General features: G+C 40.4%; 1 protein-coding gene across 1 annotated transcript; it reads left to right on the top strand.

Moving 5' to 3' along the window:
• The first annotated feature begins 42 nt into the window (after positions 1–42).
• On the top strand, positions 43–27719 carry YWHAZ (tyrosine 3-monooxygenase/tryptophan 5-monooxygenase activation protein zeta). Its single transcript, XM_049822313.1, has 6 exons — positions 43–174; positions 2802–3105; positions 19119–19242; positions 23039–23202; positions 23294–23389; positions 26660–27719. The coding sequence occupies exons 2-6, from the start codon at positions 2812–2814 to the stop codon at positions 26717–26719; spliced, it is 738 nt and encodes a 245-aa protein (XP_049678270.1). The 5' UTR covers positions 43–174; positions 2802–2811; the 3' UTR covers positions 26720–27719.
• Positions 27720–27897: the final 178 nt, after the last annotated feature.

Genomic DNA, 27897 nt, shown 5'->3' with positions numbered 1-27897 from the left:
CCCCGCTTGACGTCACGGGCGGTGCGCTGCCCGTGCGTTGCGGCGCGGTGATTGGCGGAGACGCCGTGTGTGGCGCTGGGAGAGAGGCTGCAGCGCAGCGAGCCGCGAGACAAGCACAGTCCGCGCCGGCCGCCCGCCCCGAGACACCCGCCGCCGCGCTCCCGCCGCGCACAGGTAACGGGGCCCGCCGCGCCGCCCCGCCTCCGGCCCCCGCGCCGGGCGGCCGCCCCGGGACCCTGCCCCCTGCCCCCCCCCCCCCCCGGCCCCCCGGGGGGCCGAGCGAGGCGGCCGGCGGGCAGCGCGGAGCCCTCCCTCCCCAACCCCCCACCCCCTCCGGCCTCGCACGGCGGCGGCAGGGCGGCTCCGCGGGGAGGGAGCGGGGCGGCGGGAGCAGCCTTCCCCGCGGGGGCCGCTGCGGAGGGCGGCGGGGGCCGCGCAGGTGAGGCCGCGGCTGCCCCTCCCCGCCGGTGAGGCGGGAGGGGGGGGAGGGGAGGGAAAGGAAGAGCCGCCGGGGGCGGCGGGGCGGGGGAGGGGGCGGCAGGTGAGGGCCCCGCCCGTGGCGCGGCGGGCGGGGGCGACCCCGCGCCCGTGGGCGCGTGGGGAGGGGAGGGGAGGGGAAGGGGGGGGGGCGCCGCCTCCGCCGGGCGGGGGGCCGGCGCGCGGGGCGCGGGCGGCTGCCGCTGGGTGTGGTCTCCCGCCGGGAGCGCTGCCCGGGCGCGGAAGAGCCGCAGCGGCCGCCCCTCGGTCGGGCTCGCTTCCCTCCCCTCCCCTCGCCCGCCCCCCCCTCCCCCCCCCCCGCCTCCACCCATCCGTCCCCCGTCCTCCTCCCCCCGCCCCGGCCGAGGGGTCCGGGCGGTAGCGGCGGCTCCCCCGGGACGGGAGGGGGCTCCTCCTCCGCCGCCGCCCCCTCTTCCCCCCCTCGTCCCCCTCGTCCCCGTCCCCCGGGGCTGGGCCCGCGGGCTTCCCCTCGTCCGGCCGCTGCCGGGGCGGGGACGCGGCATCCTCCTCCGCCGCCGCCCCCGGCGCTGGGCGGAGGTGAGCGGGATTAACGCGCGCTGAAGTGGGCCGGGCTCCGGCGCCCATCCGCCATGACAAAGGCGGCCGGCGAGGGGCTCGGTGTCCCCGCGGCGGGCGGATGCGGCGGCCGCGGCGCGGGGAGGGGCGGCCGGGAGCGTGCCTCCTCGCCCCGGGGGGCCGCGCCGCGCCGCCCCGCTCCGCTCCTCCCCTCCCCCGGGCCGCTCCATTTTCTGCTGTCACCTCGCGTGCGGGGGAGCCGCGGGCAGCGCCCGGGCCAGCGCCCAGCCCTGGCCGCGCCTGCGGGCGGTCGCCCTCGGCCGCCGGGAAGGACGGGCGGCCTGGGCGCCGAGGAGGGATGCCGCCGTAGCGGCCCGCGGGCAGCGCGGTGGACCGGCGTCGGGGCCGGCGTTTTAGCCACTCTCGGCCCTGGTCGCGCCGGGTGGTAAATAACCGTAGCCCAAACCTTGCTTTAAAATGGCTCCTTAACCCCGCCGTTCGCGGCGCGGTCAAGTTTTCAGCGCGCGTTCGCAAACGCTGCGGAACCGCCGCTGAGTTTGTGCCCCGGCGTTGGGGGTGGGAGCTACTAAAACTTTCCATTTCAGGTGACCGAAATGTTAGAACTTGATTAATTTATCCCTAAATGGAAGATAGTGCCGCTATTGTTTGCGGTAACTTCGCGCAAAATGACAAAACGGTTAATGGCTATAGACTAAGATGCTGGATTTTTGTGTATGGAACGTACAGAAACACATAAAGCGTACATGACCAAAATTGGTTCTTGCTTTAGTAATCTAGTCAGACTTTAAAGGATGGTATATCCCAAAGCACATTGCCACGGCCTCAAAAACGATTGAGTCAAGATACATAAAAGGGTGGGGGGTAAGGGAGGAGTAATCTTTCCTGATGTACCAAAAAAAAAAATAAACAAACCACAAAAAAACTTGAAACCCCTGTTCACCAGAGCTTGATTTTTATTTTTTTTTTATTTTTTTTTTTAAGTGCTGATAAGATGCAGGTTATGAAGCATCTCAGCCAGGTCATGCTATCTCAAATACTGATGTTGAAGTAATATTTTTAAATAGTAAAATTTCCTTCTGTCTCTGAAAGCAGAGCCTCTCAGGCTGAGCAGCAGTACCTGGCTCAGGACATCTAGCGTATCCCATTTTGGGAAAGGAAGTTAACGTTGTCGAAGGGTGTACACCTTGAAATTTAGATATCTGGTGCATTCTGACTTTGTAATATCCAGTGGGGGATTTGATTTGCAGATCTGTATGCCAAGTCTTTCTGCATGTAACTGTAAGATTCTGTCAAGGCACAGAAAGTTGGCACTGTTTGTCTAGCCTTTATTTGGTCTTCTGTGAAAAACTTAGTATTGGATTTTTTTTGGTCAATTTTGTTGTATTGATAATTGCATGCAGTTGATGCTGCAGCTTGAACATAGTCTTATGAGAGAGTGATGGCAAAGAATTAGGATCATTGATGTGCATAAGATAGGAATGATTTGCTTTCAGTTCACCTTTGGATGCTTTTGTTTGCATTTATTAAAATGATAACATACTTTTAAAAGTTAACAGTTTCTCAGGAGGAATCAGTGACTTTAACTCTTCAATCCACGTATCCGTGTGTTTGAGCATTGAGTGCTTGTATGCCTTGTGTTCTGGATTTCAGTTGTACCTCTTACAGTTCCAAACTACTTAGAGAATGGTTGGTCTGAACATATGAGCTTAAAACACCTTTGTCCTTGATCAATGTCTAAATAATGCCTCACTATTTTTCCTCTTTAGAAATATCAGCATGGATAAAAATGAGCTGGTGCAGAAGGCCAAACTGGCTGAGCAGGCTGAAAGATATGATGACATGGCAAGTTGCATGAAGTCTGTGACTGAGCAAGGAGCTGAGTTGTCCAACGAAGAGAGGAATCTTCTCTCTGTTGCCTATAAAAATGTTGTAGGAGCCCGTAGGTCATCTTGGAGAGTCGTCTCAAGTATTGAACAAAAGACGGAAGGCGCTGAGAAAAAACAGCAGATGGCTCGAGAATACAGAGAGAAAATTGAGACTGAGCTAAGAGACATCTGCAATGATGTGCTGGTGAGAAATAATGAAACTGTTGATCCGTTTTTACTTAGAGTTATGGGGTAAATGGTGCTGGGCCTTCTGGGACTACTTCTAGTCTGGCAGTAAAAGCTGTGGTCTCCTAGGCTATTTCTGAAGGACAAGGTTTAAAAAATGTGTGACTTTTCTTTCCTTCTAATGTATCGATTATTTATATACAAATCATCATAGTTATGAATGCTAATGAATTTGGAGACATGTTTAAACATTATTGTATGTAAAGTAATAGTTGTGAAAAATCAACATATTTCTCTGAGACTGAACTAGATACAGGTTTAGTTTGGGGTTTTCTCCTCCACCATTCCCCCTCAGTGCAGTATTTGTATCCTAGTTCACTCTGATTTCTGCTACTTTAATATGCTGCTCTAGTTGTAAGAGGTAGTTCTTACTCTACGGAAATTGTGCCCCTCCCTGGGTAAGATGATGTAATGTTAGTTATGACTCAGCCATGCAGAAAATTGTCTGCAGGAAGAGGCAGTAGAAATGCTGTGATACCCTCTTAAACTTAAAATTTTTAGTAGCAAACTGAAAGGGTGTTCAAGTTAGGCATTTTCTGTGGCTTGTAGTTGTGTTAAAATGTGCATGTACCCTGCGAACAACCCTATATTTTCGTTAGGAGTCTGGCTTATGAAATCCAAACCTCTTCCAAATGCTTATTCCGGATTGTCAGGGTTTTTTTAAACTGCATACGCCTGTGGTGCTTCAGCGAGCACACGATTATAATGGATGTCCAGTGACCTGTGACCACGTGTGAGGTAGATGTTACTGTCAGCAGCAGAATTGTCCACTGGAGTGTGGACCCTGCTGGTGTGTCATCCCATATGTGACGAGGGATCATGTACCTGGAGGTGACAGAATGACATGTGATATGAGGGAAGTGTTAAATAGCTAAGTATGTGCTTGAAGATCTGATGTCAAATGAAAACTAAGATCAATTAGTAGCATAAATTTTGCTTGCTGTGTAAGATAACTAAATGACATGGGTGGTGATTGCTGCTAGAAGACTGGTTCTCCAAGGGTGTGTAAAAGTCAGCATGGGTAACTCCTGAGTCTTGGCTTCCAGTTTAGGCTGGCTTCCATGGTTATTGTAACACGCCCAGTTTCGTATGTTTTGTTATCTTGTGTAAGGATAACTCTTAAACTGCCACTATGAAAATGGAAATGCCAAACTTACACATAGGAAAGAACTGATTTACTAGTTCTTGTGGTGTTAAGTGGTGGCTCATCTATTTAAGCCAAGGAAATAAGGATCCAAATCTGGTGTTCAAATTTCTTGTTATTTCTTTTTTAAATTAATTAATTGATTTTAATGGGAAAGTCCTCAGGGGTAGGTGCTTTCAGTTCAGAGTGATCCGAAATTCTTTTGTAAACTACGTTTGGGTTTAAGAAATCATTTTAATTAAGTCATTTGGCTTAGAAACCTCCTTTTAGAAGAACTTGGTGTTTGCAATTCAATTTTTTGCTGATAATGGAGACCAGATTGAGGTGAAACTAGCTTTTATTGTACATGCTAAATACAAAAACTAAATCAAAACCCCAGCTTTTGAGTTTGCTGCAGCAGCTGAAGTATCTGGGAGGAGGGAACACAGGTGGGGAATCTTGTTAAATCTTCCAAATCTCGTAAGAGGACTTGAGTCTCTCTTTGTGTTTAATGAGATACACATACATTATCCAAAGAAATCATTATTCTTTGACATGTTATTACTTTTAGGAAGCTAATGTCTTACTAATCTTTAGTGTTGCTGGTGCAATTTTTCTTAGTAGATTAAGGAAAAATTACTGTCCAGAAGAAACAATGCCTTAGACAGTGATTAGGAATAATAAAACTACTTTTTTAGACTTAGGTTTAAAAAGAAAAAACAATATTTTTTTAAATTTTTTTTTTTTTAATTCAAGGGATGGGTTTTAAAAATGCTTTCAAATGACATGCACTAGTTTTGGCACTGCTGATTGCATTGAAGAATTAGATTTATATTTAAAAAATATTCTTGTTTTCTTTGTTGGAATATCCTGTTCATATACATTCTTATTCGCATAGAAGCATGGCTGACCATATTGCTTTATTTGACATATGCTTTGCTTTAACAGAAAAAAAAAAGAATTGTGGTAACATATTTAGTTGGTTTTTATGAACAGGAGTCTGCACGATGCTACGTGTAAGCCTAGAACTAGGCTGGGGTTTTTTTTCAGAAGGTCCTTTGTAATTTTTGTACAGCATAACCTAGGCTATGATTGTTCACAGAAGTGAAAACCAAGGCTTACCAAATCTTGGTTGGTGTGAAGTGTGCCATTAATAAGACCTGAAGTGTTAACAAACTTGAAGCTTTCAGTCACAAGCCTTATCAACTACAGTACAAAAGCAGCTCGGAAACTTTTATTAAGACTGTGAATCTGTTTGAGCTGTTGTTGTGTCTTCAATTGCCTGCTAGGCTCTTAAGTAATATTTAATACCCTGGGGTGTTACATCACAGCTGAGTGTGGAAGGGACTGGTGTCCTAACTTCAGTGGTGAAGGGAGGAAACCAATTAAGAGAATGTGTTTGTGACTAGCAGAATGTAGCCAAAGCTGGCTCCTCTGCAGCTTCTCGCTCTCTTCCCTCATTTGTTGGAGTCAAATTACTAGTGGGTTGGAAGAAATAGCTCCTCTAATCCGGTAGACACAGAGTATACTAAACTGTGCCTGGGTTCTGTTCCCAGCTCTTCCACTAACTTATGGAGTGAGTAAGAGCAATTAATACTGTACTTTTTTCTTGCTTCATAACTTACTAGACTCGTTGATAAAAATTTTAGCAGTTATGTGGTCAGGTCTGACTGTTAATTTTTCTCCTTTACACTGACCTTGCAGCAGGAAAAGCCAGCATCTACGTTCTTGCCACTTCCTAAATCTTCCCTCACTTGAACCTGCTGTGGACTACCACCTCTACAGCTCTACAAACAGCTGAACTCATCCTCTTGTTTGCTGCAGCCTTAGAGTGCTGCTGTACAAAGAAGAGACATCTAAAATTTCTTGGTCCAGCACCAATTCTGTCAGATATACATTGGAGTATATTCAAGTGTAGCATAACTGACTCTAATTTGGAGTTGGTATGGTAGTGCTAATAAACTGCAAATAATTGTGATACATTGTCCATAGAGTACAAGTTCCTTGCACTGTAACAATAAAGACTGAATTTCCAAATTCTTCAAGAATAATGGGGGAGGGGAGGAAGTACATTGCAGTACTTGAGCATCTTAAATGTGCTTGAGTATTATAGAAAATTTCCAGCCTCAGAAATTTCCTATTGATACAGGAAATTAAGCTTTTTGTTAAGTACTTTTCCTCATGTTAGCTAAGTGTGTGCTTCACATCCTGTTTCACTTTCTATAGTAGAAGGGAGGGTCTGTCTAAAACACCAGTATGTCTAAAACACCAGTATAAAGATATTTTATTTGTAATTTCCATAATAAAAATTGTTATTAATCCAACAGGTGTGGGTGTTCTTCAAAATGCTTTTTGCAGTCAATGGGAAACAGAGCTGTAACTGAAGGGGTTCAAATTAAATCTGTAGTAAGATGCATTTTTCAGCTAATGAGGATTCTGAAGTATAGAGAAGGATGTATGGAGAGGTCTTTGAATAAGTAGCTAACATCTGATACTGCTTGCATGTTAGAAGTTCTCAGGAGCTCTAAACTACTAGGAGTTTTCAGGCAGTCTCTGACATGAGCTAATGTAAATTAATAATTTAAAACACAACTGGCTATCTTCACTTTAGTATGAATGTATTTCTAGACAGTTACACTCTCTTCCCTAGGCTGGCACACACAGCAATAGTCCCCTGCATGTCTTCCAAAGTGTACCAGTGACAGGTCCCATGTTCTTCCCCCACGCCTAGTCTTCGAGGTTATGTCTCTTCCTCCCCCAAGTTCCCCCACAGTCACAGCTTAAGTAAATCTCTTTCCTTGCAGTGCTCAAGTATTCTGTTTCACTGTTTCTTTTCCCTTTTGGTTGTTCCCCTTAAGGTCTAGAGAGCTTCCTGAAACCTTGGCTGCCCTTCAGTGTTCTGGAGTTACTGTTGCACAGAGGTGCTACACAGCACTTTTTCCCCACTCCCTCCCTACCAGAAAAGCTGCAGGTTAATGGTGCTGTTAGGACCCTCTCAATAAGATGAATTGTTTGCTTTCTTCAGCATGTTACTTCTTCCTAACTTCATGCTCAGAAGCATAAAATGGTAGTCTTTGTGTGCTTACACTATTTAGATTTCTTTGCACTTGTTATGGATGCTTCACTTTTTAGAAGTAATTGTGAGAAGAGACAGTGCAGTTAAATCTCAAGTAAGTGACTTTAGGTCTGCGATTCTTTCATATGTATGTTGGTTTGGCGGGGGGGAGTAGGAGAAGGTTTAGTAACCTGTCATGGGGCTGCAGTTCACTGGGGGAAGGGAATGTAATTCCACACAGAATGCATCTAAATGGCTTTTTAAAGAACATGCCACAGAATTAATGCCTATTGCCATAATACTCAAATTACTGTGGGACTATTTTCTAGTTGCCTGCAACCGTCTAATAGGTTACTATGTTAACATCTATAAAACCGGTTTCTGCACTAATTCTTAATGACAGGATTAGGAAATTTAGTCCTCTCTCCTATAGGAAGCCATATGCTTTTTGACATGCACAGGTGTTTGGGTTGGGGTTTTTCATTTGTTTTGTTTTTTAAAGTCAACTGTTTTATGCTTAGCGTGTGCTCCTGATGGTCAAAGAGCACAGCTAAATTACAATGGTGCTAACAAGCAGATGAGTAGATTGCTTATAAGCTTGCGTGACTGATTATACCATACAACCTTCTATGCTATGAAGATACCTGTTACTAACAAAAAATTGGGTGTTCTGACTGACAATTGCTACCTTCAGTTCTATGACTTCTTCAGGCTTGCTTAATTTTTTTATTTTTGACTGCACTTTGTTTCTGTCTTTGAGAGCTGTGTCCCTTATTTGATGTTTTTGGAAAAGAAGGGGAGGCGTTTGTAGAAGCTTCTATTTGCAGAATGTCGATCACAGAAGGGGGGTGGTTCATTTGTTGAAGTCTAGGAGTTAGGTGCCTAAAATCTTTATTTTGGAAAACTTAGTCCTTATTATTTGTTTTGATTGAATAATTTAGGTTGGAAGGGGGGTAATTTAATTCAACTCTGCTCAGAACATATCCAGTTAGATCACATTGCTCAAGGCCTTGTCATTCAAATTTTGAATATCTTCAAGGACAGAGATTCCACAACCTCTCTGGACAGCCTGTCATTTGGTCATACTTAGGGTTAAAAGAAAAAAAAATAAATCCTTGTGTGTAATCAGAACTTCTCATCTTCCAACATTTCTGCTGCCTCTTATCATTTCATAGTAGACCTCCAGGAAGAGTCTAGCTCCATCTTCTCTAGGCAGTTGTACACAGCAGTAAGATCTGCTGGTCTTCTCTTCTTCAGGTTGAAGAAACCCAGCTCTCTCAGCCTTGCCTTGTACATCACGTGCTCCAGCCCTGTAGTCATGCTGGTGGCCTCCGCTGGACTCATTTCAGTATATATATCCATGTTTCTCTTGTACTGTGGAGCCCAAACCTTGACACAGAACTCAAGTTGTCATCGCAAGTTGTTAAAATTTATATTAAAAGATGGTAATTGGTAATGTGCTAGTGGCATATGTGAAAATATGTGAGCACCTCTGGTTCACAAATGCTTCTCTGAATGAGCTTATATATATATCACAGAGCAAAATGTAGCCAGGGTTTAGTAACTTCCCACGATGGTTATAATTTAAGCTTTTGATTAACTCTCCAAGCCTAGCTTTTTCAGTTAGGGTTTGGCTGGTATAATTGCTCACATATTGACGGTAGAAGACTGAGGCAATTTGCATCAACCTCATGATTTCACTTTGTTAATCCTTTAATCACTTCCCTGGTTGTAGCTACACCCCTTCAGGTTTTTTTTTTTCTTCTTTATTTTTGGTTGTTGGGTTTTTCGTTTGTTTGGGTTTTTTCTTTTTCTTTTTTTCCTGCAGTGAAAGCACTGCCTAAACTAGAGCAATTTGCTTTATTTTTTTTTAAAGCAAATCAGTTGAAAAGCTGTTGAATCTTGGAGAATTAAAACATCATTCATGGATCAGTTCAAATATGAGATGACTTATGTTGGTTTTTATTTATGCTACATTGTTCATGTAATTGTTTGTAAATGCATGAAACTTCAGCTCGTGTTTGAAAGGATTTTAGATTCCAGCATATATAAGTAATTTACTGGTGGTTGGGCTGCAGGAGCAAAGGTGAGCTAGTACTTATTAATCTTAGCAAGAAGTGCATCTATAATGTTGATACATGTTTTTAATACACCCATTTATCATAAAATCAGCTACAGTGCTCTCCATAAATGCAAAAAAATATTTAAACATGCAGTTACCTCTGATACTTATATTAGCTATTCACATGTGTGTATACACATATATACATGTATCTATATCCTCTTGCATTTATTGGAAGTAGAACAAATCTTTACTATAACCAAATCTTTACTATAACTGCTGCATTAATTTCACTTGGCATTAATGCTTACTAATTGGCTTTGATTTAAAAAAAGAAAGTACATAGTGCTTACACTGTTCAAAAACATCCCAAGTAACAGCTTGCTTCATTTGACAACAATCTTCAGTGTTCCAAGTACTTTATGCACTTACTGCTGATAATGCAGTTCTAAGCAGCAAAATAAAGTAAGTTAATCAGTTTAGTCAGCTGTGACAGGTACTCTCCTCCTTCCATGCTGTTGAAGCAAGAACTTCATTGCGTGTACTTGTAATTTTGTGAAGCTGCTAAGTGTGTTTGTTTCACTGGTTGGTTACTTAGAAGGCTGAGAGTAGAAACCTTGCATTAAGATACCAGCTTTTACTGTGCCTGTGAAAGCTGTTACGTGATAGAGATAAAAAATTTAGAATATGAGCAGAGTTAGTTCATTATCTCTGTATAAGCAGATGCCACACAATCTCTGGTTTTATCTGGAAACTTCTGTCTTGTTACTATGCACTTGACAGAAGTACATGTTTCTGAAGCAGGTTCTGAAAACACTTTACTTGTTCTTTACTGTAGGCAGACACAGCGGCTCCTGGCTCGGAACCTGAAGTTGGTTGTCCATTCAGGCAGTAGTTGACTGCCATTTTGAAATAGTTTGAGAAAGCCTGTGCTATTAAAGTTGATTCAAGAGCATTAAGATTGCAATTATTTCTTGAACTTGTTTTTTACTTAATGTCAGCTCTTGTGTAGTTGCCTATTTTACTTGAAATCTGACAGAAGATTGGTAATGCCTCTTCTACTGAGAATTAATAATAAGACATGCTGCTGCTGAGATGAACAGTAAATTATGTTTTTTTAAATCAGATTTACTGCAGCTCAAATGAGGTGGAGAGCAGTTGTGGGTTGGTGGGGGTTTTTTCTGGATATTGTTACCTTTTGAGATTATGCAGGTAACAAAATATCTAACAACGGGAATCTGATCTCTAGCTGATCAGATTTTCCTAGTGCAGAGTACACTTACATCGCTAAAATGGCATTTTTGCTAATAAAATGCTGTTATTAACAGTGTATGCTATTATGAACTCCTAATGGATAAATAGTCTGCTTCAGAAGGTTTCAGATCTGCTCACAGTGTAAGCTGCTAAAGATAAATGGTTCCTACTTCTGTTTCTTATCAAGGATAAAAATTAATGGGGGGTTTTTAACAGCATTTCTTTAGAGACCAAAACTGTAGAGTCTTAAGACAGCTACAACGTGTTCAGGTTTGGAATACAGCCACAATAGCTATAGCTTAGACTTACCTGTCTAGCAGAAATTCACATCCAACTCAGTTGGCTTCCATTTTGTATTATCTCAAGTTTCTCAGAAGTTGTTCTGTTTCTTCAGAGAATAATGATTGATGCATTTGGCACCATTCTTTTTTTTGTTGCAAGTCCCCAATATTAAAGAAATAAATTAATGAGGTGATGCAAAAAAAACCCCAAAACAGGTAAAAAATTGCATATTGGTTTTGATCCTCAGTGGAGACTGTTTTGTGTATTAATGTCTATAGCAATGCCTCAACAAATTAAATACTTTAATCCTAACTATTTTTCTATTAAGTGTCTTACTGGCTGCTGCCTTTCATATGAGTTTTCTCAGAGCTGGTTACTGAGAGGTGGTTTTGCCTATGCTTCAGAATTTGGTTCCTTTACTGTCATGTGTTAGGCATACTTTGGTAAAAACCTGTAATGACTGGCATGAAAGACTTTAAAAGTCTTTTAAATAATCTCAAGGAGTACATCCTGATATTAAGCGCGTTTGCTTCCCTTGCCATAAATACTAATTGGAAAGCAAAGTGGTAGAAGGAACAAGCTAGTAAAGGGCATGATAGTCTAAGCTGGGGAGGGTAGATCTGCAAGGAGAGCTATGTGTATGACTGTAAAAGTGTGAACTGAGATGCTGCTCCTCATTGCCTTAGTTCCCATCCTTTTCTTTTTATGCAGACTGGTGGTGTGTCCATCTGTACATGCCATATCTTTCCTCTAAGCACCCTGTAGGTGTTTTAGTGCATACACCTACTTCTTACTGACTTGGTTCTATCTCCCAGCATACATGTCAGCATGAAGATGATTTTTCAGAGTGTCCTACTTCCATTTTTTTTCCTCCACCTGCCCATATGTGATACTGCTTTTGTTCTCTTTTGTAAAGAAACACATTTAGACCGTTTTAGTAGTATTTTTTTGCATAAGCTAAAACTTCTTGCCATTCTTCCTGTTACACAGGATTCCCTTTTCTCCATTAGTCCTTTAGTTCTTTTTTCAGTTACTATCTTATTACTCAGGCCTCATTTCCTCCATTTCAGCAGATGTTTTACCAGAGATAATCTCCAATGCCACAGCAGCCACTAGTATCTGACAGATTTTCTTGTATTCCTGTTCTAGTGAGCAAATGAGTAGATAGAAATCTGTAGCTAACTTTAAAAAAAGAGGCTTTGCTTTTGGCTGGAGTAGAAGGCTGACAGCAGAACAGTCCTTTTGGTTTTACCCCAAGAGGGTTGGAGGTCACCCGTGAGGCAGCAGTTGCAGAGTCCTTATCCTGAGCTCTGGGTAGAACTGTAATCAGAAGATCAGAAGCAGCAGAATAAGCCTGTCTCAAAACAGCCTGGGTTTGGGAAGGGATTGTCTAAAAATATTCCCCTTAAAAATACAAATATTTGTCATTTTCCTTCAACAATTCAAGTAGACATTTGTAAATAAAATTTCTACTGGCCACAAATGGTTTGGTTAAACCCTTTGTAGTGTCTGTGCCAATCTGTGCAGCGGAGCTAATTGCATGTGTTGTTTTATAGCCCAAGTAACTTTCCTAACTGTGGTGCTGAGGCAGAAAACACATGCATAGAAAATCACTTGCTAGCTTTTTGTGGAAATGATAGGTGTCTTGAACTTGACCAACACAGGTGGCCTACTTTAGTAACTTTGTCATCAAAATATAAGTCTGTAAAGGAATAGCTAAACAGAAGTGTGCTACAGTTGCTGTGCTGGTTGGTTAGTGGTTTCCATTTGAAACTAGGTACATGTAGCCCTTTCCACAAAAGTGCATACCAAAACCACTGATCTGAATCAGTATTTTGAATGTCTACCTAAGTACCGCTGATACTTTATATGTGTAATTCTTCCAAATACTCATGAGCAGCTGCGCAGGTAGTCAGAATATAGCAAGTCAACATTGTAACAGTAGTCTGGATAGTTTTGCCACAGAGGAAGGGTTGTTGCCTTAGCAGCATTGGAACACAAGAGGAGCTTGGTACTCTCTGGGGTTGCACGTAGTAAGTGTATCTTGATGTATCTGGAAAGCTGAATCTTAAGATTCAGTAGGTGGTAATTTTATTGCTTGTTCTAACAGTGCTTCAGCTGGATGTCCCTTAATATCCATCACATCTTTCTTATTTTTCTTTCCCTCCTTCCCTGCTCACCTTTTCCTTTGTAGGGAACAAAGTAAATAGCTACCTGGATGGTGTGAAAGTGCAGCGGTGGCTTTTGATTCCTGTTTGGAAATGGTACTGAAACTCTTCAAATACTCAGAAGTTATCTGGTAGTCTTCTAAAAGAAATGCAAACTTGAGCACCAGTGCTTTTATAAACTAAATTTTTTTTTTTTTTTTTTTATGAAACTGAGTAGATTTATGATGAAAGTAATGCTTTCTCATGTCCAGTTAGTTGGGTATCTGCAGCTTCTTCTCCATAGTGTATTGTGGGTATTAAAGTTATGTTGGTGTAAGGGGAGTAATGTGTGGAATGTGGACAAGAAGCCTGTTGAAGGTTACTATATTCAGAGAAACCACATCTGACTCACGAAATCCTTAGGCATTGATGGAGGCTAAGGGAAGCATGATGTTTTCTTGCTTCCTTTATGTATTTTTCTAATGGCATCCTCTTTTGGGCAGTGTTGCAGGTAGTTTAGTAGACAGAAGAGTCCTGTCAGCCAGTACAATCCTTTCTGTGTTCTTATAATGTCATGGAAAAAGATAGTGGCATGCTGTTTGCAACATGAAAATAGTAGGCCATTGTCAGTTAGTGTGAAATAGGTTTCAGGCTGAGCTTAAAAAAAAATACACTGTTTCGCGTCTTCCATGAATTTAAAAAACAAAGAGTTCTTCCATGTCTTCTTCATCCCTCTGCCATATACCACAGATGGATGATGTGTGAATTAAAGTTCAGCTAATATTCCTGTGTAATTTATCTTCAAAACAAGAAATAAAGTCATAACTATGTCAGGTGTCTTTTGATACTGCAAGAAAACAAAAGGCCTGCCTTGTTAGCTCTGAGCAAAGCTGGTACTGTTTAAATTACCTAATGTTTATCAGTGTATCCTTTTGGATTTTTGCCATTCTGCAGCTTGGTTCCTTTGTGCGAGAGCAGTATCTTTTTGTTTCTCCAATAGTTCTAGAGCTTTTACTTAACAATGTATCTTAATAATTAATTTTTGGTACTTAAAAACAAAGTTTCTTGTTCTCAGTACTTTAATTGTATATTACCTGCTCATTTACAACTATATTTTTCTAGAAACTGGTGATTTTATTCTTATTCTCCTGTTTGTCAGGAGGGAAATATCTTAAATAGAAAATTGAGCTGTTGATGCAATCCTCATGTGCATTAATAATTATCTAAAGTTCCCAGGCAATAACATGTACTGAGACCAAACCTTTAATAAAGGGAAATATGCACAGAACTATAAGCAACAACACAGAACTGAGGCATTGATTTTAATTCTCTTATGATGAATTTGGGAATAGTCTTCTGGCCCACACAAGTCATTTGCCAAAGATGTAAGCAAATGCTTTTAAAAGAAGGGTAGTTTTAGGCTTCAAGTGTCAGGAAAGGACTATTCAAGTCTGTGGGTTGGCTTCCTGTCTTCAACTAAAGTTCTTACCACGACTTGACAAACTGAAGCATGTCTACTTGCAGTAAGAAGCAGGCAGACTTTGTAAAGGGTTGGGTGTTAGGGGTTTTTTGTTACACAGAATTACTACTTGTTATGCTTCCTTCGCACCCCTAGCTGAGTCTGATAAGTCTTACCTTTCAGACTTTGTCTTACAAAACCACAGGAACAAGTCCATAGGGCCTTCATCAAAATGGGCTCAAAATGCAATGTGCTTGATGTTGTCATCTGTTGACTGTGTCTTGCTCTGGCAAAAGAACATGTGTAAGAATGAAGAAAGCGAATCTCTTTCCTGTTCAGTGTTTAAAATAAGCCAGGATTGAAGTTCACCAGTAGAATAATAAAGTTGTGTGCATGCAGCCTCTGTTATGTCTTTGGAGACAAAGACTATTCTCTAGTGCATACTTGCTGGGGGTGGCGGAATGTACCAAATTCATGAGATTTCTTATCTATGGTATGTGTGAGCATAGCTGACATCTCCTGAGTTCGCATGTGGTGTCTCTCCCAGTCTGGAGTACCAGAAAGCTGTTAACTTAGTTATAATCACAATTGCAGACATGAAGTGTTGAAGCCTGATCTTTTAACGGCCAGCATATTAGTAAGAGTTGATATTCAAATTTAGTACATGCATGCTTGTTTATTTTTTTAAAAAACTTAATAATTTTCCATTAAGTCTTTCTGGAAAGACTGTGTATGACTTTGCTATGAAAAGTATTAGAAGCACTTGTACAAGCTGTTACAGGTTTGGGCTGAAAAGTGCTCTAAGATGCTGCTGCATCTGCCTAATTGGCTACAATGCTGTGGTTTGTTTCACAGCAGTTAGATTCTTGCTGTCAAATTAAAACCTCTGACAATTACAGCTGAGCAGTTATGGGGTTTAGGGGGCAGGGAGTAGTGTTTTGGTTTTGTATAAAAAGCTGTTTACCATATTCTGATTGAGGCACTGTTATTAACTGCCCATGGAGTTATAGCATATGTCAAAACTGGATGGGAATTTCACACGATAGCAGGAGTGTCATGAATGAGAACGAAGGCTTAGCTACATACCATGTAGCTATAATATACCTGTGCTGTATGGACTTCAGTTGTCAGGGTGTTGTATGCATTGCAATGATGTGGATCACCTAACAAACTTGGTAATTACAGAACAGCTAATTGGCCCATTCTGGACTAGCTGTTAGCATTTCAGTGGCCCATACGGTGATCAGCTCTATACTGATAAACATTGTCATATCAGCTGGTAAAGGAGAGAGAAGGTAGGCATATATTGGTGGTGCTACTGAAACAGTTCTTGTTCCTGTTTCTTCTGCTTTGGACAAACAGAACCCCTCAACAGGACTTAAATATCAAGATATTCCTCCCTGTGGAAAAAATTTCTATCCTCCAGAAAAGCCTTGCAGTTAAAGCTATTTAAAAAAAAAAAAAAAAGATAAACAGGATTCCCCATAAGCAGATGTGTTAGCAGATAACAAAGTGTTAGATTGGTTATACCTAACTTTTTATGTTATCTTCTGTAATTGAAATCTAAAAGGTCAGTAGTTTTATTAGTCTCATCTGTATGGATTTCTGTAGCCACACCACCGCCATGCAGACTGTGGCTTTCCCAGCCACTTTCTAGGATAAAACAGTGTACTCTGACTCTTCAGACTAACTTTAAAGGAGTGTTCTGTGTTTACTCATGCCAGTAAAAAAAATAATAATAATTGTGAAATAAAAAGACTGGTACAAACTGGAGAAACTGAATATATAGTACTAGATAAATAATAGCGGAGAGATGTCCTTTCAGTAGTTTCACATGCTAGCTTTTAAATGTTAATCTGCTTTCAGGTTTGGTTGTTGCTGTTTATGAAGTATTTGGCATTAATAAAATTCTCCCAAAGATATGTGGCCTACCAGTCCTACATGTTGTTTGTGTAGAATAGAGTCTTTCATCCAGATATGAGCAAGCTACCAGTGCAGTCTTGGAATCAGAGCCTTTTTGCATAGGCTGTATTCTATGAGTAGCTGTTCAAGGGGATTTTCTTAGTTCATCACTCTTTAAATTCAACATGGGTTTAAAACTTTTTCAATACAGGGTTTATGCACTGTCCGAACTGCTGTTGCCCTAATAGTATGTATCTGATTAGGAAGACTTTCTCAATTGGTAATCTTTCCTCTTCTCTGTCTGCTGGTGCAATTCAGCCATTCAATGAGGTGTTTGCAAACAACTTTACCTCATTTGTGACCTAAGTGAAGTTTAAGCCTGGAAGTTTGGTTGCTGCTATGGGAGTAAGCAGACCTGTACTTTTTAATCAAACAGCCTTCTATACAGATGATGAATAATTTCTGCTTCTAGAATCACTGAAAATGTTTTGGTCTGACCAATTAATGGAGGGTACAGAAGGAGGGCAACTCCTCATGGTGCCAGAAGGGTAGGTGCAGACTGACACACCTGACTTAATTGCAGTCCTACAGAGAAAAACTAATAAGGAGCCTGGTAACCTTCAGTTGTCATTGAAGTTGGAGTTTGTTGGCACTCATGAAAAATGTCATAGCTGTGAATCTTGACGTTCTCCAATGGTGAGAACAGAGCATGTAAGTAGTTACAGAAAGCTGAAGTGTGTGACCCATATACCTTATGGCCTTCTGCTTCATTCCAGCCACATGAGCAGAGGTGGCTCTGAACCCTTCTCCTTGCATAGTAGTATGCCCTCCAGAAGGGTGCCCTTGGCATGAGGCAGCTCAGCAGCCCATTTGACTGGCTCCATAAAAATACTTCTGCTGCCAACTTGCTTGTGTTGTGTTCCAGTTGTTGCCAAAGGATTGTGTCTGCTGTCATTCAGATGGGAAGCAAGGATAGGCAGTATTTTTTGATGTCTCCCTGCATGGTTGTAAAATGAATATTTTATGCCAACCCCTACAATACTGAAAATATCTAATATTAAAGATGATTGAATAAATATCTTCCATTATGTTGAAACCAATAAAGAAAATCCACTAACAGGTTTTTATCTCATTGGAGCATAAACATAGCTGAACCTTGTCTGACTTCAGTTTCTGTCAGCTGGACTTCTTCATTACCCTATCTGCTGAGATACAAATAAGAGAGAGCTGCCATAATAGGTCACTTTGTTTTGAGGGGTTTCACACAAGTTTGAGTCTACAGGGTAAACAGTCATGATTTACATAAATTAATTAGCAGTACTTTAATTAAAAACCAACAAAACCAAACTTGTTTACTCTTCTTGCTCTTTCTGTGAATTACAGTTTTTTGTAGCTTTGTCAGTTGGCCTGTTAAGCAGAGTGGGTATCACAGGTGCCTGTGTCGCAGTATGGTGGTTACAGCCTAGCATATTCACGGTATGGCTGGAATACGTTGTGTAAGATAGTCATTTAACCTGCAGGGTGCTGTCTAGAGGAAACTACTGTAAAGCAGCCATCATTCTGTGGGTTGGAACTGAATTAGGTTGTCCATTTCTGTGGTGTCATTTGAAATATGAGCTAAAAACAGTGGAGCAAAACTGAAATGTCAGTCATCTAATTTACAGGGGCAAAAAAGACACCCAAAAATTCTTACTAAAACCTCTTTTAAAAAATTGTTTGCTATGTAGCCTTAGCAAGTATGTGTAACAGCTTCTGATTTAATTCTGATTATTCAAGAGCACTTCTGTACATTTTCTGGCTTTTAAATAACTGGCTTTTCTTTCAAAGTCTGACTTTAAGCACTCAATATCAGGAAGTTTGACAAGCTTGTACCTTAATTTGACTAAATGTGTTGGAGATAGTGATTTTCTTTTTTCCTTTTCTTTTCATCATAAAGAACTTTTGCTAAATTACATGACTGCCTCAGCTGGGAACTTGCTATGTTAATTTAATAAGCAGTTAGAATGATCTAGAAAAACCTGGTCTTGACTGGGAGCCTACAGGGAGGATTTGGTGGAGTGACTCCAGAGAGCTACCTTTGCTTTGGAAGATATAGGAAACACCTGCTAGGGCAGCACGTAGTCAAATAGAGGATCCTTTTCAGTGCTACAGAGCTGACTGTCAGATTGTCAGCTGTCTGGAGATGCAAGAATCCAGGTTCACCTTGCAGTTTCTTGCTGGCGGTGCCAGTACAGCATTCCAGTTAATGGCAGCTAGATTAACAAGGCTTGCTTATTGCCTGATTTGGCAGCTGATACTTCAGATCCTTTTATTATCTTCTGCGGATGCAGACTTTCTTCCGTTGTATACCCTCTGCCTGGACTCTTTTGATTACCTTATTTTTGTCAGGGTACTGTATAATGGCTTATAGAAACCCTTTCTTTGGTCATACAAGACTCATCTGCTAAATTAACACAGCTGCCTTCTCCCCATCGAAGTCACAGCATGCAGCATTCCTTTTTGTGCCTAGAATTGTGATCCAGAACACATTCTCCTTAGCTGAATATGCTATATAGGATGTGAAGATAATGGTCAAAAAAGTAAAGCTGTCTTGACTTTGAAATAGATTGGAATATAATTGAATTGTTGGTTCAGTGCACTGTAAAAGTATGTATGTTCAAAACACTATGTTCTTTGTTTCTGTTTTAGTCTCTGTTGGAAAAGTTCTTGATCCCTAATGCTTCGCAAGCAGAAAGTAAAGTTTTCTATTTGAAAATGAAGGGAGACTACTACCGTTACTTGGCTGAGGTTGCTGCTGGAGATGACAAGAAAGGTATTGTATGTCAGCTTATGGCTAAATACTGTCAAATTAGCTTGCTTTTGGTGGGGTGTTGCCATGACTAATTTTAGAATAATTCTGATCTGGATGTAAATTTCTTTAGTAATAGGCTTCCTGTTTTCTGAAGAAAAATCATAGATCATTGGCTTTCAAATGCATTATGAAAGTTCCCATGTACCTCTGCTGTTTGAAGCAGGGAACAGATGTTCAGTCATGAAATCTTGAAATCGGCTCCAACTTATGCATGTGTGCATCTGGTTTATCACTGAAGTACAGGTTTATCATCTTCTGCCTGGCTGAATATTGGTTTTTTCCCTCTTTGTAGGGGAACAAAGTCTTGTAGCTTTATGAAGTCTTATTCGTGCTGTTTCTCCTGCATTTCTACAGAATACAAAAAGTCTGCATAGGTTCAGTGAGCAAAGAGACTAGAAACCACCTGGAGAAAAAAAGGATTAATAAAACTAATCTTACTGTTAGGAAAATTTCTTCCATAACCATGGTAGTTTAATCTCCAAATGTTGTTTGTTTCCTCAAGTTTCTTGTGTCTTCATATAAGCAGCTTGTCATAATTGTAAGTTGCCTTCACCTAACTTTAGTTAGAAAAGTTACTATAAGGCACTTTAATATATTAGGTGGCTTACCTGCTGTAGTTGAAGAGACACCCTAACAACATGCAGACTCCGTGCAGAGTCACATTCAACTCGGAACAATACGTTATGTTTAGATACAGCTCATTGCAAACAGTGCTAAGCCCTTTCCTGGAGCCCGTTTAGGACTGGTGGCAGGTGCCCTGAAGAGCAGTGCACTTCTGCACAGAGCCCAATCTGGTAACTTCTGCTAGCCCTGATCTGTTTTCTTGCAGACTCAGTTTAGCCTGCACTCAGACTAGAGAAATATGGGATGCTTGGGAGCATGCATACAATCTGAATGCATGGACCTGGGGGACCCTCGGGGATTATTGGAAAACTGTTCAGCTGTGTGGCTGATGCTCAGTAGCACTCTGCCCTTTTGTAGGGCTTGCTAGGTTCCTTGCAGTGCTGCTGAATGTGTGGTGCCCCTGAGGCCTTGTGCTGCCCTCAAGCTAATAAGCTCCCCCAGTATCATACAGAAAGATGTCTGCGCGACTTCCCTGAAACTAGATTGAGGTGAAACAGACTTAGAATAGGAGATAGATGTGTCTGCTTTAGCTTTGTGGCATATGTGTTATATCCACATTACACAGGGTAGCCCAGTTTCCCCAGCATGCTGGATAACAGGGAGTTGCATAAAGATACTAAGACTTAGTATAATAGGCCTTGTTTTGACTTCTGATGCTTACTGCATGCAAACTGAACCAGTCTTGGTGACTGCAGAATTGCATGTGTAACCAGTACTTCAGATCTGTTACTGTACAGAGTGATTATATTTTCCTTTTAGTAATCTCTATTCACATGCATAGAAGGTACAATATTTTGAGTCCCAAAGTTTATTTTTCTGTTGAGGATTAAGTTGCAGGCTCTAAAATTAGATTGTGAAAATCTTTGTTTAATGTGGTTTTGAAGTTCATTTTTATTTAACCCAGTCTTCTGGCTGAGCAGTTTTTAGTGAGTTTCCAGGTGAAGAAAATTTTTTGAAAGCCCATCTAGCTCATAGTTGCTATGGCTCCTAAACTTAAGATTTGTTTGGTTTGTTTCTTTGTTTGGTGGGTTGGGGTTTTTTTCCCCTCCCTAAGCGTTTCATCTCACAGGCTTTTCCTGTATGCTGTCTGTGACCTTGAAAAAGAGCAGTTGATAATTACTGTTTAGGAAATAATGTCCATTTAGTTGGGCAGTAGTCTTCCAGCCTTTTGCAGTAAATACAGCAACAGCATAAAGCTCCCAACTCTAGGAACTGGGTTTTTATCTTCATAAACCAGATCGTTTATTTTATCGACCGGGGTTTTCTTACGGCAGTCTAGCGGACAGGAATGTCAAGCAGGTACCTACTATTTTAGCCTTGAACTTTGGAACTGTACAATACTTTCAAAAGAATTCAAGGTTAAAAATCTTGCAACTCTTTTATACTGGGTGACTGATTTAAAAATTAATAGAATACATCAAATTTTGCACTAAGTTCCCCGAATCACTGCTCAAAAGGTAACTGTGTTTTCTCAAATAAGGAGAAAAAATATGCTTTTTTTTAAAAGTTATTTATGTTAAAGAAAAATGATAATAAAATGCTCAGCTTCATTCCCTAAAGTTACTTGTTTTTCATGCTGCTTGTTTTGCTTTTCATAAACAGTGCCATTTTCTAAGGCTTTTCCATTATGAGAAGAGTAAAACACTTCTCACTATTTCTAAATTTAACTTAGAGTAAACCTGTTTCTTCTCAACTATAATGTACCAATTTCTAATCGCTTTCAAGGTGTTACAGCAGTTGTCTGATTTTTCCGAAGCACTCCATTATTAGTGATGAGTGTAGAGAGGACAAAGTGTTGAATAATTGCATAGCAAGTGTCCTCCCTCTTCCGTGTTGAAGAGGACAATATGTCCCTCTTCTGTGTTGAAGAGGACAATATGATGCTTTAGTTTTTGTGAATACATAAAGGTGAACAAATAGAGATTACGTAGACATCCTGAATATTGGTATTCAGTCATTCTCAGACTTTGAGTACTTCTGACTTAAATACTGATGTGTTTTTGAGCCCTTAGCCTAAAATTCCTTTATTTTTTAATACATGTGACTGGCGGCTCTTGCAGAGATCATGCTGGATGCATTTCTGATGAGATCCAGAAATGTTAGGATTGGAGTGCTTTTGCATCTGAATTGAATGACTTCCTGCCCACCTTTTTCTCAGATGCTATTAACAGTCTTGGAGAGTGCAGGAACAATGGTCCCTTTGTGCTCAGTGTCTAGCTGTCTCTTGCCTCCTGCAGTCATCAAGGGCATAGTCCAGCTTGTGGGTTGCGCTGGGCCATGATCTCTGACTTGTGCCGGCGTAGTCTGCTCATAAGTTCAAGTGCGTTCAGTGAGAATGGAAACTGTTGAGCTCTTCAGCCTTAGTATACACAATACAGTTGGGGTTTTTTCCTCCAAGCATTTATAACTTGTACAATTGATCCAATTAAGAGAATGGCAAAAGATTAATCTCTTAAAAAAGAGCCCAATTGTTAATTTTCCTCCCTTACTTCAAGGTTTATAGGTACTAAAACCTGTAAGTTTGGTAAAAATGCTTTCCATATCTGCGTTGGAAATGGAATTGTTGGAAGCTTTTAAAAATATATATTTACTTTGGGTTGAGGTATGCCACGCTATCTTTGCCAACCAATTTGAATGGAAATTCACAGATGACTGGTACTGAAAGGGTTCAGCATGGTAGGCAAAGGTCATCAGTGTTTTCTGTGACTAAAATGTAGATCTGTAATGCTTTGTAATGTTTAAAGACATTGAAGCTGTGGTACTATTTCAAATCTGTGTGTAGTTAAAACTTCAATTTTGTACCTTTTCATATAAGTGGTGGGGTTTATATTCCTTAAGTGCTACAAAACTACTGCAAACCTTTGTAAATACAAGTAGTCACAGTGTGACAGGGAGAGTCTCAAACCTGTGATTTGGTCAATGACAACTTCCTGGTTTTTTAATAATTTAAAAATGTAATTAAGCAAGATCTTCATGAAATGGTGACTTGTTAGGTAAAGTGTTCATTCACAGGCTTTCACTCTTAACATACTTTGTTCATGCAAGCGTGAACACAGTCCTGATTGTACGTCTGAATACAGTATGTGAATTACTTACTTGTTGTGGTTTTTGTGTGTTTGTTTTTTCCCCAAAGGGATAGTGGAGCAATCACAACAAGCATATCAAGAAGCTTTTGAAATCAGTAAAAAGGAGATGCAGCCAACACATCCTATCAGATTAGGCCTGGCTCTGAATTTCTCCGTGTTTTATTATGAGATCCTCAATTCCCCGGAGAAAGCCTGTTCCCTTGCAAAAACGGTAAGTCTAAGGGGGGTGAAAATTCCATGTAAATTATTTGCATAACCTTTTGTTGCATAGCCAATGGAGTTGTTTGTTTTTATAACACTAGGCTTTTGATGAAGCAATTGCTGAACTTGATACATTAAGCGAAGAGTCATACAAAGACAGCACGCTAATAATGCAGTTACTGAGAGACAACTTGACAGTGAGTATCATTAAAGTTTGCATATTGTTGATAACAGGATTGGTCTTTGTGGCACTCAGAGTTGTCCTGTTCATTCTTAGCTGTGGAGCCCTGTCTGTCATTTACTTACAGATGAGATTACGGTACATCATGTTTCTAAGCTACATCTTTTTCTCCTGCCTAGTCTTTTTTTGTCTGCATGCTAATTAACATGGTTTTCTGACAGGTGACAAATTGACCAAATTTTTCAGGTGTTTTTTATTGAAGGAATTTAGCATGTTTAAGCGATGTAGTTTGGACTGTGATTAGCAAAGCTATTACCTCTTGTTAATCAGCATTTGAGGATACAGTCGCAGTTGCCTCTTCAAAACTTACGTCAAATTTCATATAGCTTATTCTGTGTGCTTGTGTGTGCAACGAATAGATCCTACATGAAAACCACAAACAAAGCTAACAAGTCCATTTAAGGACCTGTTGTTTGGGGGTTTTTTTGTTTGGTTTTAATTTTGGTAAAAACCAAAATTGGAATCGGTGCTAGCCAAGCTATTTCCAAGGCAGTTGTAAAACAACAGTCTTAAGTCTTTTTTTTCCTTGGACTCAGCCTCTGTGGTAAAAGTTATGGATCAAGATTGTGTTGTTCTGTCAGAGTAATCAAAATCTTTATCTTGGGGGGGGGGGAGGGGGTGTTTAACCTACTTTGAACTTTAAAACTGGCAAAGATAAACATCAAAAGCAAATGAAACAGTAAATGTAAGCAAACATACTATAGTGTAATTAATGGCATAGTTCACACCATTCTTTGGGGTGGAGAAAGAGCTGCAAGAAAGGACTGAAAAAATAAGAAGCACCTCTTGTCACCGGGTGTAATCCTTGTTCACATTCTGTGCATCTGATATCAGAGACCTTTACAAAATAGCTGGACTTCTTTTAACATAACTAGAAGTAAAGCTGTACAGCTGCATAAAATTGGAGTTGCTGTATCTTCTGCTTTTATTTCTAACACTTTATTTCCCTGTTCCTTGGAACTTTTTCCACTAGAATGGCAACTTAACACTACTGAAAAAACTACTTGTGATTGTTCCAGCTGTTGCTTACAAAACAAATGGAAGAGATTTCTCAACCTCTGTAATGGAGACAGATACAGGGTTGGCATCGCTCTCAATGTCTGTGTGTACTGTCCCCTTGAGTGAGATTGCTCAAGAGCTGTCCTCTGAATGAGTGGTATTGAAATAGAGAATAGAAGCTGACTTTAATTGCTAGCTTCCCAGTAAAAATAATGTCAAGCTTGTCATAGCAGTTGGAAAGCAAATTTTTTCATACAAGAACAAAACTCGGATTGAGCTACCATAGTGTGGGAATTAACAGTACTAGGCCTGCTGATTGATGTGAGCTTTCTGTTATAAGGGAGAAAGCTGTGGACAGCTGCAGGTTTCCATACTCTTGAATGAATGATATGTCTTGCCTTAAATGCTTGGCATGACCTGTACAGGTGGATTGATTCCATGTTTGTCCACAAGGTCTTGAGGTAGAAAATAACTTTTGATGTATATGTGACTGGGAAAGACTGCAATGAATTTCATAAACATGAAAAAGTTCTGTTTTGCTAGTTATGCAAGTCTGTTACAGTCTGTGAGGTAGGCTTTTGACAGTGATTCAGCATGTTGATCAGCTACATGCAGGAGGAGTTTCCTCAGTTGTTGGTTCTTTTTACGTTGAGTCTTATATGGCTGAAAAAGAGTCTGTATTCATTCTCAGCAGGGACTGAAGGCAGAGAACTGTTCAGAGGGTTGTTTAACATATCCAGTCAAAATCTGTTTTACTGGGATTGCTAGATAAATCTTTCTTTGCTCTGTTATGAAACACTTTTGTTTTCTTTGATTAAAAAAAAAAGCATTGCTTCCCCCTAAGGGTTTTTTTCCCCAGCAGATTTGTTAAACTGTGCTCTCATTTGGTAATCCTCCTTTCATAGCAGTCAGGCCCTTTATTCATTACATTAAAAGGTATGTATATGTACATATCTGTAGATAATCTAAAGGTGAGGATTTAGGATAGAAGCCTCTGATAAAATTCTGATAAAACTGTTCTTACTAACTGTTCCTTATAGGAATAGCACTGAAATTGAGACTAATGTAGTAGTATAATAATTGTCTTCAGTAAAATAACTTGTTGCTTAATGCCTTCAGCAAGGAACATTTACTGCAGATATTGTGTATTCAGAGCAAGAACAAGGCTACTGTTCTTGCGCAGGTTTCTCTATTGTCTTGTACTCCTGGAAAGGATAAAATGTTTCTGATGATGGATTTTTTTTTTTATTTTTTATTTTTAAAGCATCTTGTGAGACCTTAGTGGTATAACACTGTAGGTAGAGAATTAGTTGTTCTTAGGTTTTACTACCTTACGCTATAGAGCGTGAAGGATTCGGTTAATGCTGCTATAACTCCATAAAGTGAGAGATTACAAATCATACTGGGCTGGTAATAGTTTGGAATCAGCCAGCGTGGCAAAATACTTGGTTCACAAAATAATTTCTTTGTCCTGGGTGTTGCTCTGGAACTGATGCTTAGTTTCCTTAGTTGGTACTTAATCTTGATATATGGCTCCTTAGTATGATTTTATGGAGCTGAAAATAAGATTTTCTGCATGCTGCATGTTTAGCCTGATTTTCTTCCATCCTTGCCATGCCCTCCAAGTTTGGAAGCTCTGTGTTCCAAAAGTTGCAAATCAGGGCACGATTGACTGAATAGAGCCAAGGGATAGAGATTTCGGTGAAATGCTTTTGGTTTTTTAAAAAAAAAAATCCAAAAAAAACCTTCAGATGCCTGTTCTGGAGAAAAGGTAGCATTCACTATGATGTTGGTTGTGGAGAGAGACCTTTACTGAAACTCTTCCTTTGGAAAGATGCATGAAGCTCACTTGAGGAGGAGGTGCAAATCCACAGGAAACAAGTATTAGTTCCTGATTGTCGTATCTTTTTTTGTAGCTCTGATTCCTGCCTGCTTGTAATTGTATTTTAGTGAACCTTGTGGATATGAGACTTTGGTTTTGACTATTCATGAACTTCCTCATTAAATGCAGCATAGGGTCAGGTCACCTACGATTAGATTTCCATTTTGTAATAGCCAAGAAAAATATTCGTGTTAATGTGTGCTTTTTTTTTTCCATGGTGCTTAGTAGGACCTCTTACAAAGTTATTATTTAAGAAGTAGGCTTTCTTTCTAATAATTCTGTATTAATTATTAGTCATAAATGTTAATATCTTACATCTTTTACTCTGTTTTCTTTCCCAACCAGTTGTGGACATCGGATACCCAAGGAGATGAAGCCGAAGCAGGAGAAGGAGGGGAGAATTAACCAGCCTTCCAACTTCCGTCTGCCTCATTCTGAAATTTACACAGTAGACCATTTGTCATCCATGCTGTCCCACAAATAGTTTTTGTTTACGATTTGACAGGTTTATGTTACTTCTATTTGGATTTCTATATTTCCCATGTGGTTTTGTTTAATATTAGGGGAATAGAGCCAGTTAACATTTGGGGAATTTATCTGTTTTCATCTGAGGTGGCCAATATAGGGTTGTGAAATTTTTATACAAGTTTTACATGTTTGGCATAGTACTTTTGGTACATTGTGGCTTCCCACAAGGCCAGTGTTAAAACAGCTTTCTATGTCAAGCAAATATGACTGCTTGCATATTGGTCTGTCACGATGGAAAAAAGGGATAATCAGTTGCAGCCACAGGTGTAGTTAGCATGAATATTCAAGCTGGACCACGCATGGCTGTGAATAAACTGATGTCCCATAGATATTGCATGTCAAGTCAACATGTGAAATCTGTGGAATATACCAATCAAGTGTACATCTTTGATTGCAGCTGAAGTGTTCCTTAAGACAGTTTGATAACCCAGTCAACTTTCTCTAGAGAAGGACAGAGAAACGGTTCACATTCCATTATTTGTAAAGTTACCTGCTGTTGCTTTCATTATTTTTGCTACACATTTTATTTGTATTTAAATGGTTTAAGCAACCTAAGAACAAATGTACAAGTAAAGATGCAGTAAAAAATGAATTGCTTGATATCCATAATGACACTGTATATCGAGCACAGCAGTAAAACAAAAACCCATGTATTTAACTTTTTTAGGTTTTTTGCTTTTGTGATTTTTTTTTTTTGATACTTGCCTAACATGCATGTGCTGTAAAAATAGTTAACAGGGAAATAACTTGAGATGATGGCTAGCTTTGTTTAATGTCTTATGAAATTTTCATGAACAATCCAAGCATAACTGTTCAGAACATGTGTATTAAGTTGATGTAAGTGGAATAAAAGTTTTATGAATGGACTTTTCAACTACCTTTGGTGTAGATTTCATGTCATCTGTCTTCCCACCCTTTTTAGACTAATGGCAGTATTATACACAAATCCAATATGGAAGTATTTTTATTATGGAAAATCTTAATACACATTTGGGCATTTACTTAATTTCACAGAAGTCAAGGTTGAGTACTTCATATATGATTATCTGATTTTA

The sequence above is a fragment of the Accipiter gentilis genome, chromosome 2 (assembly GCF_929443795.1).
Source record: "Accipiter gentilis chromosome 2, bAccGen1.1, whole genome shotgun sequence".
NCBI lineage: Eukaryota > Metazoa > Chordata > Aves > Accipitriformes > Accipitridae > Astur > Astur gentilis.
This window is presented reverse-complemented; position numbering and strand designations above follow the sequence as displayed.